The 12966-nt window shown below is 46.3% G+C and overlaps 1 protein-coding gene across 12 annotated transcripts in view; it reads right to left on the reverse strand.

The window, feature by feature from the left end:
* Window positions 1-12966, reverse strand: part of LOC118301643 (vacuolar protein sorting-associated protein 13B-like) — a 299542-nt gene that overhangs the window by 135084 nt on the left and 151492 nt on the right. For 11 of the 12 annotated variants that reach the window (XR_004790359.2, XM_035627305.2, XM_047331582.1 and 8 more), the window contains 3 exons: window positions 12683-12917; window positions 11170-11387; window positions 5045-5248 (listed from right to left, as the gene is read on the reverse strand). Coding sequence is in view for 11 of the 12 variants with exons in the window: in XM_035627305.2 (XP_035483198.2) it covers window positions 5045-5248; window positions 11170-11387; window positions 12683-12917 (657 nt within the window). In the remaining variant the exon portion in view is untranslated. The remainder of the gene's footprint in view (window positions 1-5044; window positions 5249-11169; window positions 11388-12682; window positions 12918-12966) is intronic. The other variant, XM_035627310.2, reaches the window with a different exon arrangement.

Below are 12966 nucleotides of genomic sequence, written 5' to 3' on the forward strand. Positions count from 1 at the left end.
CTGGCTGTGGTTGGTGAGGTGGTTATCAACCGTCTCAATTAGAAAGCACACAGCTGCTGGTCTGATTACAGCGTTGTAAAGAGGATCCAGATGAGGAAATGATGTCCCCTTTCCACGAGTGGGGTGGGGGGGATGAGGGCCTCACACTGTTTTGCAAAATTAATTCATTTGTGTCGTTGAGGGAAGTGGACAGCGGAGCTCAATAACAACGACTGACAATCATAAAGATAAAATAGGGAGTGTGCCAATTCTAAAATAGATTTAACTTTACTGTGTATGAGACCACTAGACACTGATGAGAAGAATATGATTCAAAATCAATCAAATGAAAAAATAAAGTCAAAGGTAAGGCATGCACAGAAAAATAAAAGCATCAACTAAGGCTGGAGGACACTGGAAGAGACTGAAAGCTCTGCAGGCAGAGGGATTAGAGTGCTACATTATATTAAATGTCATAATCAATGTCCATATAGATTATATGACAATATACATCTTAATGCTGCCTCAAAATGATGACCTTAAATGCTGCTCTGAATCATTTCATTACTCCAGAATGAGCTGTGTCATTTCACGTTTCCATGGAGCCAAACAGTAAAGGTGTGTGTGTGTGTGTGTGTGTGTGTGTGCGTGCATATGTGTAATATCTGTGACTGGCAGTGAGTAATATGAGCCAAGTACTAATGGTGTTCAGTCAGTCTCAATGAGAGATATTCTAGTGTCAACTGCCATTTGAGTACTAATTGTTCTTGAGTTGGAGTCAAAACATAGCAACTCTCTGTGTGTGTGTGTGTTTGTGTGTGTGTGTGTGTGTGTGTGTGTGTGTGTGTGTGTGTGTGTGTGTGTGGGGTTAGGACTATTTTGTTTACAGTTCTGGCCACTTGGTCGGATTCGGCTCCGTAATGTCATGTATGTGGAAACAGGAGCCGGCCGCTGCAGCAGTGGGAAGCCCACTGTGCACTGTAGCGTGGTAACGTTGGAGCATCGGACATGTGACTACTCCTACTTTATGTATATTCACTTTATTCTCAGTCTCGTATACTGTAAGGTTATTTTACCAAAGAAAAAGTAAGAGCAGCTTTTTACAGAACGATATCCTTGAATATTGGGAATTGCACATCCTCGTGAATGGCATTTAACCACAGAGGCTGTATTAACAAAATGTAGATACCCTGGATTTTTTTTTTTTTTTTTTACAAATCCAGGGTATCTACATTCTGTAGAAAAACAAAAGGAGTGAAAAACACAAACTACGACTGAAAGTTTTTGTCAAAACTCAAAAAAAAATTGACATTCATTTGAATCATTTTAAGAAAAGTGATGAAATTAATTTTTCAGTTTCAGTGTCTTTTGTATTGCTCATTAAGCATAAAAGTACGTGCAAGAGAACAAAAAAAAGGTTTCCCCTATTGAAGCTAAAGTGAGATTATGTTACTTTGAGTTTAACAAAAAGGAAATAAACAAAAGTGAGATTTCCAAGCAACGGAAATAATGTTCCAAACCCATCGCTACATCCGCTTTGTCTGTTGAAGACTACATCTTCTAAAACGTTCAGATACCAACTTCTGGATGTGCCGGCTGAGAGATGCTCTCATATGTGATGGTCTGTGCTGTATACAACCGGTTACTTAACTTCCAGCAATGGTTTCTACTGTGTTGAAGACCCAGTTAGTTATAGTTTTATTTGGTGGAAGTCTAGCACGAGCGTGTTTGTCCTAATGGAACCAGTAACCACAATAGGAACCACATTTAGCGTCGTCCCAGCTGCTCTCTTTTGCAAGATTTCATCATCTACACTGTTTTATCGCTCCATCCATCACGCGGGGAGCTGGAGCCAATCCCAGCTGACATCGGGCAAGAGGCGGGGTGCACCCTTGACAAGTCGCCAGCCCATCGCAGGGCCAACAAGCAGAGACAAACAACCGTGCACACTCACATTCACACCTACGGTAGATTTAGATTCTCCAGGCAACTCGACCCCTGTGGAAGGAAGCCGGAGCACCGGGAGGAGAAAACCCACACGGACATGGGGAGAAGATGAAAAGTGCACACAGAAAGGCCCTGGTTGGTTGGTTCAAACCGGGATTTGAACCAAGAACCTATTTATAAGATGTGTAAGACATAATTCTTAGGTACAGTCGCTCCTTTATCTCGTCAATAAGTAATCTGGGTCATAATCAATAGTTCCAGACTACCAGCCTTCAGACTGTACTCTTAATTTAGCTGACCACCAATGCAATGTAATGTAGTATGTTATCAACTCATCTAAGCTGCACACTGGAGGTGTGTGGAGACGATGTGGATGGAAATGTTAGCAGAGTATATTCAAATGTTGGGTAACTCAATCAGCGCCCGTTGGCGCGGTTGTCATCCCAACGAGGAAAGACCCTTCTCCCTGCTGTCGGTAATTGAGTCAGTGTGAAGCTTGAGCTCCTACCAACCGCCCCTTAGCACGCAACTGCTGTGGGTTCGGATTCCTCTGGTCACAGTAATTAGATTAGCCGTATCCTGACTTGACATGGGTGGAAAGTGTGATTGCTGGTTTGCAGTGAGATAATAATTTTGTGTTTGTTGCATGTGTGATTGATGTTTACTCTGTGAGCTGTTGCACCGCACACACTTGGAGCGCAACGGGATTTAATGAGACGACGTCCTGTAATTACTCACTGTGGCTGCAGAGGCCGCTGTTGCCACAGCTCAGGACAAGTTACATTGTTAACCCCTGCCCCCCCCCCCCCCCCCCATCAAGGTGAGGCCTTGAGAAGAACAGATGTGATGATGTGGTGTAGGTGGAGGTGGGCTCTGTCACGTTCCTGAGCTGCCAGATTGGGGCCCCAAACACACACACACACACACACACACACACACACACACACACACACACACACACACACTTACACAGAGAGAGCCACACATACACGCATTCTGAGAAGGAGCTTTTTCCCACACCTCCACAGGCCAAGTTGTAAAGTATACAATTTAATTCCTGGGCCTCTGCGCTGTAAACGGGCCGAGGATCCGGGTTTATTTTCTCTGCAGAGTTTGTCTTTGCTCATCAGAGAGACCCAAACATTGGAAGACAACAGCAGGCTGGGAAGTGTCAAGGAAAGATGGAGGCAAAGGGCAGATTGTGAAAGACGAGCGAGGAAAGAGGGGATAGTTTAGGGGCGACTGGGAAGTACGGAGTGCAAAGGAAGGCTCTGGAGATAGTGAAGATTAGAGAAGGAAATGACGAAGTGAGAGAGGTGCAATAGTCTTTTGTTTTATGGTTTGCAGTTGGTGGTTTTCAGAAATTCTGAACTTTTTTCAGTCTAAGGCCATGGTTCAGAAATTGGTGTCAAGGGTTGTGAGAGGCTGCCGTCAAGATCGGACCAACGTGAGACGAGAGAGTTAATCAACCAATGATGGACAGAGTGGCCTGGAAGGCACAAAAGACAGAGGACTCATGAATACTGCAGCAAACTAATGTATATGAGAATGTCACATACAATATTGGATTGAGTGGATGAGGAAGGGGCTGCAGGGACGGAGCAGGGCTGGTGGGGAGAGAGACTGCTACCACTACTGCTGAGACTTATCAAGCAGCTCCTACATTCTTGCTCAATCACTCAGCCTCCCCGAGGACTAAACACTTCTACCAGTGTTTGTGCTTAGTTAAACAGTGACAAGTGGCCGGGGGGCGGGGGGGACGTGTGTGTCACTGTGGCGTATTAACGCACCCCGACGTCCTGAACTGTTGCCACTTCGAGTGGGCTCACAGATGACGCACATGGCAACGCGCGGGTGTTGATCGCTCACAAACAAATGTGGACGCAGATTCACGCTGACACATTAAACACTTGTTCTCGTGGGCATATGTGCCTCAGACGTACACATCTCACTGCCTCGGAGGGCAGTGTGGGGCTGTGCTGTGATCCAAGGGGCCTCACATTGCAGACGGGGCCCTGGTGGTCAAAAGAACATCACACCCACGGGCTAGTTGCCACCGCTTAACAACATAAACACTCATCGACACCATCGTTTTTATGCGTTCTGTATTCCTACTTCACAGGAACGAACACATTTAACAGACGTGGACCCGCAGCCTGTCCCTGTGGCTGCTACTGTCGGACACGACACAGAAGACAAAAACACACCTGCCACGTTACATAAGCATCATTACCGAAGGAAGAAAAGAAAAAAAGAAAAAAAAGCATAAAAAAATATTGAAAATTATTGAAAAAAAAAAAAAAAAAATAGCACTCAACATTTGCTGTTGCCCCCGAAAAACTCTTGAGTATGATTTTTCCATTGGCTTCTCACGTGTCCGCATACACAGCTATACTTCATACTTCTCTGGGTTTGCTATTTTATATGGGGCGAAAAAATGTAAATACAGGTTATTGTTTTTTCCCAAATTATGGGGAAGGTTTATACTCAATCAAGCCCCGGCTTACATGAATCATACAGAGCTCACAGCGTATCTGGGGGTATCTGTTCTGGGTAAGAAACACTAGAAGAAACACAAGCGCTGATGAGATTTTTCCAGCCTTGACAGTCCTTCCCAAACAAAAAACCCCCCAAAAAAACAAATGCACGTGTTCGCACTGACTCAACACGCTCATAACAATAAAAACTGCAATCGAAATTCATAGATCAGCAGCAGAACTATGTATACAACCAACGGCTTGAATAGTGCGTGTCACTGCATGACTCACAGATGGATGGGTGTTGGCAGGGTGGCGTCATTGGGCCTCTTATTAATCGAGTGGCACGACATGAAAGGAGTGATATCAGAAAATCACACTGACTTGACGATGAGACAAAAGTTCCTCATGCAGAAAACCGTTCACTGAAATATAAACCACTTTTTAAGCATTTTACTATAAGCATAAATTCGGTCCCATTCCATGGTGCATGTGGTGTAACTTAGTTTTTTTGTGAGAAGAGGCTGCACCTTAGAAGTGCAAATGGTTTTCATAACTCATAAAAACCACTGAACTGATAAAAGGAAACTTGTACCGTAGATGTGTGTGTGTGTGCGAGAGAGAAAAAAAAAACGCCTCACCTCAGTGGGGGAGCCAAAGTCTGCCGAGGGGCTGCAGGTGCTGGTGTCCGGCAGGGCGGTGCCGGCGCTGCTGCGGACCGGGGAGGACGGTGCGGCACCGGCAGGCGGTTCTGGGGCGGTGGAGGTCTGACGCAAGATGCCGTGCCTCTGGAGCCGGGCCCACGTGGAGCTCCAGCTCAGGAGGAGCTCGTACAACAGTTGAACCTGGAGAGGAAACATTACATCTCACATTCATTTTCGCTTTTGTCCAAAGCGACTCACAGTAACGGGTCTCAGGCATTGAGGGCCCACATTGAATTTTTCAGCTACGCCCTGACCGGGAGTCGAACCCAAGTTTCCGTACCAAGTCTGCGGTGTAACCTTAAGAAAAGTACAATGCAGGACTCAAGTATTTCTAATTATACACAAGTAGACTATGAAACGGTCGACTGTGCCAACTGAGTGCCTTAAAAGATAAACCGAACACACCACAAGCAGTCCTAATATTTGAAAGCAGATTCAAATGTGTTGTTTTTTGTGCCAAGGTCTGAGTCAAGCAGCTGCACTTGGGAGTTCTCATGTAATTCTGACTTCTGAGGCCATTAGCATGATTTTGCTTGGCAGCGACGCAGTTATGTGACACTAAACCTAGTTAAGGTTGAGAGAGGGAGAAGGAAGGAAGGAGAGCAAGGAGGAAATATTTGCCATAAATGGACCACTATCCATTCCCGGTGCCTTCACTCTCCAACTCCACACTATTTTAAACCTTGGACTTGTCACGCAGAGAGACCTCATTTCACAGAGGTAACGTACGACCTGCGCTGGTGTTTCCATTCGACGGGCGATTGTTTGAAAGGCGCGGCGTGCTCACACACGTGCTTCACTGTACACATTTGTTATCCATAACAACAAAAACTCCCAGAGAAACACCCACAGAGGAAAGTTGAGTTGTGTCATCGATTTCCCCCCTGAAAAACTCACCACAGTTAGGAAAAAGTGAAGGCTCGGTGTCAAGCGTTCTCAACTATTTATCATGTGTTCACATGAAAAGAGGCCTTGGCTTTAAACAACAACAAAGCCAAAAACAAGAGTGGAAAACATGAGGGAAGGCAGGGGAATGTGATGTGATGCTTTCTGTTATTCATGCATTCACTCACACAAAAAAAGAGAGAGAGAGAGGGAGAGAGAGAGACGGGGAAAAGAAAGGGAGAAATGCAACGCTCTTTCACGGTGAGCTAATTTTTGGATATCAAATGCTTCGCTTCTGCAGCCAAGAACCCCCCAAACCCCCCAAACCCCCACTACTGTGGGTCCCTCAAACGTAAAGGTGCACCGCAGACACACACACACACACACACACGATGCCGCTCGCTCTGTTCCAAACACATTTTTATCCCTTACTGCTCGAGCCTGTTAGCGCACACATTACAGCGAGGCCCTCCATAAATAAGCATGAATCAAATAAAAAGCGGCACAACACATCACAGCTGGGCCGCTTCAAATATGTCCGGGGAGAGCCGCTAACGCCAATCCGGCAGCCGCCCGGGGACGGGGCCGACAGCTGCGTGCCATACCCCCACGGAACAGAGCTGCACGGCCCCCGGGGGTCCGGGGCGCGGACGTCCCACCGAGCACAGCGAGGCCGACTGCCCTGCAGCAGACGAGGACAAGGGAGCGAAGAACGCCCGAGTAGAGGAGCAAGTGAGCGCCGGGCGAATGGATGAGTGGGAACATGATCTCTTTTTGGCTTTGCGATGGTTTCATGTCGGGATGCACCGATTCGATACCGAAGTCGGACGTCGATCGGATACGGACTCAAATAGCTTGATCAGATATCAGGGGTTATTTGGTCGATCTATGGGGCCAGTCTATTCAATTTAGAGCTGCAACAGTTAATCGATTAGTAATCGTTTCGCCAGCTATTTTATATAATCGATTATGAAAAAACAAGGCGACATTCTCTGATTTCAGCTTCTTAAATGTGAATATTTTCTGGTTTCTTTGCTCCTCTGTGACATTAAAGTAAATATCTTTGGTGTGTGGAAGAAACAAAACATCATCTTGGGGGTTTCGGGAATCACGATCGATATTTTTCACCATTGTATGAACCAAACAACTGATCGATTAATGGAGAAAATAATCCACAGATTAATCGACAACGAAAATAATGGTTAGTCGCAGCCCTAATTCAATTCCATCGTATGTCTTTCTATGCCACTGCGAGAACACAAGTTCACACAAAGCACTCGAACCTGAATCAGTGCAAAAGTCCACTGAGAGCAGAGAAGAACGTTACGTCAATGTTTCCAGTCCCTGACATTCACATGTACCAACCTTCATGGTTATCACGATGATTAAATGTCAAACACAGAGTTCATTTCATTCCATCAGTGCACTGACCAAGTCACTAGTTATAGTTTTGGCTGGTAGGAGCACACGCGGGCAGATGGTTCGTTAATCCTCAGTGGTCCACGAACCCGCTGTCACCGGTGTAACTCTTTAACTTTGAAGAACACTGCAGGATGGAGTCCTTAAAATCCAGAAGTTGGTCACAACTGTTTCCACTTCTACAGGTCTGTGGTCAACACAAGCTCAAGGCATTGTCACATTTTGTCCTACAACATAAAATACATCAGTAATTAGGCCACCTGAACAAAAGCGTCTAAACGAGACAACAGACGTTGGTTGAGGGAATTAAACATCATCACTCGGAACACCAAAACCAGCTCTTGGTGTCGGCATCGTTATAAGAACTAAAAGAAAAGTCGGATCAGAGCATCTTTTGTGAATTGTCTTCATATTCACCACACAACCAACTTTCATCCCTTAGCTCAATGTTGCTGCATTTTTATATCCACTTCCTTTACACGTCAAGTGTGGACAGTGGGGGTGAGTTAGTTCACATCAGCTTCTGCTGTCAGGCCAGTGGGCAGGTTGGGCCCCACACACACACACACACACACACACACTTGAAATGAGCTCACAACACAGATGCCACAATTTAATAAATTGAGGAAGTGAGCCGAACATTTGGCGGCCTGCGTCCTCCAGAGAACTGTCATCTGCAGATCAGCAGGCCGGCGAGGCTTGCAGTAGTACAAACTGGAGACAGAACAGAGGCCTCGGCATCCATTCATAAATACACACAGATGAACGATGGGGAATCATGCAAATGACAGTGAGTGTTCGTGTGCCATCATCTGAGGAGAGTTTATATAACGGCTTCACAAAAATGACACGTTGAGCATGTGTGGTGATGCTGAGTGTACATGTGTACAGACGTGTGTGTGTGCGTGTACATGTGAGCACTGCAATGCCGTACAGTTGTGTCCAAGATGAAAGCAAGTGCGTATGTGTGTGTGTGCCTGTGTGTGTGTGTATGTGTGTGTGTTTGTGCGTGTGTGTGTGTGTGCGCGTGTGTGCATGTGTGTGTGTGTGTGTGCGTGCATGTGTGTGTGTGTTTGTGCACTGATTGCTGATTTTTGACATCCTCTGACATCCGTCATGCACGGAGACATGTGACTCAGATTAGAGACACATTTAGTGCACGACAACAACAAATAAAGTTTTTTTTGATTATACCATTAAATTAAAAAGTAACTTATTTGAGGAATAGGAGAAATGAGACAACAGTCTGTTACATTACAGTTTCATCTGTAACTGGAACTCATTGACTCGTGTGTTTGTTTCTGTGTGTTTGTCCCACTCTGATCCGAGATGTGACAGTTCACCATGGGTGTTCTGTATTAAAAATGAAGGGAACATATGTTGGAAAGCAACAAAGCCGAGGGGTCCGTGTGGTTGCAGCGCATGTGGGTGCGCGCGAAATGTGTCCGCGTGCACCAGCAAGTTTTCTGTGTGATTCTTAAACATTAAAATTAACAACAGTTGCCTCTAAAAATCTTTTAACCCCAGTTTCTACGAATCCCTTGGTCGTGTCATGAAGTGATCCATCTCATTTCATCGAGAATCAAACTTAATGTCACCAGCAGGCAGGTTAGAGGCCCGGAGGATTTCAGAGGCCAAACTCTCTGGTTTCATTTGTTTACATAAAATGTATTAATGTCGAGTGGAATAATAATTTCACAATCAGAGCCTGTCGGGCCCCGTGACTGCCAAGGAGTCACATTGCGTCCGGACCTCTACATGTTTTTTCTGAGGTGTATCTAATAAAAGTTGTGAAATAATTGCAGAACAATAACTTAACTTTGGTGCTGCGAAGATATTGTACAACACCAAGCAACGTTCTCGTGCGACCACCGGCGTCGTTGTATGAATCTGGGCGGACGACTTGGTTCTTTGATTCGGTCTGGACAGATGATGGATGATACAGGAAACTGGTATGAGATTGTGTACTGCTCATCTCGCACGTGCATTTCAAAGTTTAAACGAGCGATTTACTAAATTGCTTTGCAGCATTAAACTGAAGGAATGTCGCGCAAACCGTGGCAGTTTTTCTGTTCGCCATCCTCGTGTTGGGTCCTATTCCTGTTAAGACAGGAGTTTCATCCTTCAAAAGTTACAGTACTATTTGAGGAGCAGCCAACCGACAGGACTCTGCCAGACCATCTCTCTACCTATGATTGCTGTGGTCGAAACCTCAGCCCGCCTGAAACACTTGGTAACCTGGCCCGTCTGGATCACTAGACTCATCAGAGTCCTGCACCTGATCAATTTAATATTCTCTTGTTAAAACCTTTTAAACCTGCGTCCGTGTTCATGCTCTGTTCTGCTCATTGAGACCAGCCATTAGCACAAAGCCTCACAGTTTTAGAAAGCTCAGGCTACGAATGTGTTTGTGTACTCTGCAGCTTGGTTTCAGAAAATACTCGGAACCTGGAACAGCAATGTTGAAAAGTAAGACGCGGACCAACGACAAGGTGGAACTGTGACTGAACGCTTTGCGTTCACCACTGGTCGCCGAGTTGTGACTGATAAGACTCGATCAGGAAGCGAACGTCAGTGTCTCCGTCGTCATTGTTTCCGGGAGTTTGCACTTTCTGCTCATCCAGACTGGAAATAGCTCCGGAGTTTTCAGACTGAAATGGGACCAGAGGCGTTTTCAAAAAGTGTCTCTGTTATTTGGAGGCTTGAAAACTCCAGAACAGTGCGGGTGCCAGGTGTAAACATAGAGCGCGATGTGTCAGTGTGGCTGCAGCCTGTGGGGAGTTGTGACATCCCCACACACAGACCCACAAGTGGCAGCGCTAATAAGAAATAGGACAAAGTGTGAGGTCTCCTTTGTTCAGGGGAGGGTGGGGTCGCTCTGGCAGCAGTTCTTAAAGAGCTGAAATGGTGCTCACTTATAACCCCCCTCCAGGCAGAACGTTACAGAGGAGGGGAAGAAAGAGGAGAGGAGAACAGATGGGAGGAAAGAAGAGAAGAGAGGAGAAGAGAAGAGGTTTTCGTTGGCCTCAAAAGCTAATAATGAGTCATCATATAATCGCAATAAGCCTCCCCAGCTTTGCCAGACACAGGCGCTCCATTTGAAAGCGGGAACAGAGAAGAAGAAAAAAGGGAAGAGAACAGAAACTCGGCCTCAGCAAACGACCTGCTCTCCTCATCTGCTTGGAAAAGTTTTCACCGCGAACAGATTAAGACCTCTTTCACTTGTTTCTGGTACCAACTCCCTTCTCATGTCACCGTGGCCTGTGGTCGGAGACATTTAGCAGTGTGACCACTCCAAAGGTCGCCGGAATTAAGTGTTTACACAGGAACCTAATTCGATACAGCTAATTCAATTAGGGGGGTGGGGGGTGGGGGGGGGGGGGCACGTGTCATGGTACATGTACTGTAGATGTGATTCTTCTACCCACTGAAAAACAACACAACCGGGAGACAAACATGTTCCGTTTCCATTCCGTCCGTATTCGTCAGGCTCTCACCAAAACACAACACTCTGTGAGTCGCCTCGAAACTTTTGACCAAAACAAACACGGCAACACTCTCGCGTTACGAGGTAAGAAGATGAGGCAGCTCGTTTATTGGCCTCGATCTATATATCAGAAAAATCCCGCAGAAGCAGGGTCGTCCTGCCAGACTGCGTGTGTTCATATTTCAAGAAGGTTTACAACGGGATGATTTGTTTAAATATACATGTAATTCTAATGGCTATTTGGAAGCGGCTCCGGATTCCCCCGACTGACCTGAGGGTTGGAGGACTTGACGTGGACGGGCTGCAGGTCGACGTGGAGGCAGACGACGAACGAGTGCCTCCCTTCAGAGCAGCTCTGCAGCTTGTGGGAGGTGACGGCGAGTGTGGACGTGCAGCCCATCGGCTCCAACAGGCTCAGGCTCCGCTGCTGGCCCAGCAGCGTGTACACGCTGAACTGACTCAGGCTCATCGTCCACGGGAAGGCATCGCCTGGCGAAAAGCCATGAGGGACGAGAATTCCATTTGAAAGGGCAAAAAAAAACCACAACAACAACAGAAAAGAGAAATGAGAGGAAGGGGTGAAACGGCGAGAGCATGAAATTGCAGATTAGAGAAATTGCCAGAGGAGAGCACAGGCCAAGATGTTGTGAAATTGAGAGGAAGACAAGGAAATGCAAGAAAATTCAAAAGAGAAAAAATGAAACTTGTGCTCTCGATCAAACCCGTGACATGTAGAGCTTTAATCCCCCTCACCTTTGAAACCCCCGGGTGTATACAGGCTTCACGGAAACATGACAGACAGACAGACACCAGAGTCTCCGACGCAATGAGCCGACAGACAACAACAACAACAACAACAACACACAATGTAAATTACAGCTGTATTGTGAAACTGTGGATGGGAGAGGGGATGCCTGCCCGGGAGCACTTGGACGTGTTAACTTGCCAATCCTCGTGGAGGCGTTTTCCTACGGAGACGGGAAAGTTGTGCGCTATAGCGCAGGGGCCCCGCACCGCGGGTAGTGAGCGCCCTGATCCAGAGCGTTGGAAATGAGAGATGAAGAGCGTTTCAAAGTGTAGGAGTGAATTACTAAAAAAAGCTCGGGCTGTTAATTTTAACGGCAACATTGACAAGGCCGCTGATGTCACTGTTTTTGCTGTCGTTTTTCTTTCTCCTCTGTTTTTTTGAAACCCGTGTGCCCAATGCTGATGTCATTGAGGAGTCGAGAGAAGAGGAGAGAGAGAGAAAAAAAGGAGGGTGGCCCACTTTTCTCTTCTCTTTCTTCTTCTTCTGAAGAGAAAACACTGCTCGGCCATCTGAGTGGTGCTTATGTTAACTCTAACCCAGGTGTGCGAACCACATGTGCGAGATCTATTTCTCAAAGTCGCTCTACTTAAGTTTGTTTGTCTTTTGTCATGGTAAATGAGTGGTAGTGGGTCAAAGGTTTGTTCAGTGTTGAAAAGGCCATAATGGTGATGAATTCCCATTGTGCAGCCCATTAGCCTTTTAAAACCATTCATTTCAATTATTAATCAAAGCAAATTCATTCTTGATAAAGATGTACTTTCCTGGACTCAGATTTTTATCCTATGAACCCATCAGCATTGTTGTTCTTCCAAAGTGTAACATTCTGTTTTTCATTGTAACTCTCAGATCCGTCTTTTCGACACCAGGCCATGTGGTGCTCACACTGCGTGTGTGTGGGTGTGTGCTCTTCTCCATGCGTTGTAATAATTGTAATTTTGAGTTGAGATCTGATTAGATACAGAAAGGAAAAACCCACCTTCCTCCAAGATGGGCTTGGAGACCTCGAAGGGGAGCTCCTGCAGTGGCTCCGTGTACTTATGCCCGGCGCTGAGGACACTGATTTGCGGCAGGCAGACCACCAGCGTCCCGGGCATGGCGGCCTGGTTGTGGTACCAGCTACGGACGGTGCCGGGAATGTCTCCGCAGATGATGGTGCTCGGGGAGGGGAGGCTGTCGTTAGGCAGGAACACGCAGCATGACTGCAGCTCCAACTGGAGGGGGGGATATAAAGGACACGGCAAATCATGTTAATCAATTCGG

Source organism: Scophthalmus maximus, chromosome 1 (assembly GCF_022379125.1).
Source record: "Scophthalmus maximus strain ysfricsl-2021 chromosome 1, ASM2237912v1, whole genome shotgun sequence".
Taxonomy (NCBI): Eukaryota; Metazoa; Chordata; class Actinopteri; order Pleuronectiformes; family Scophthalmidae; genus Scophthalmus; species Scophthalmus maximus.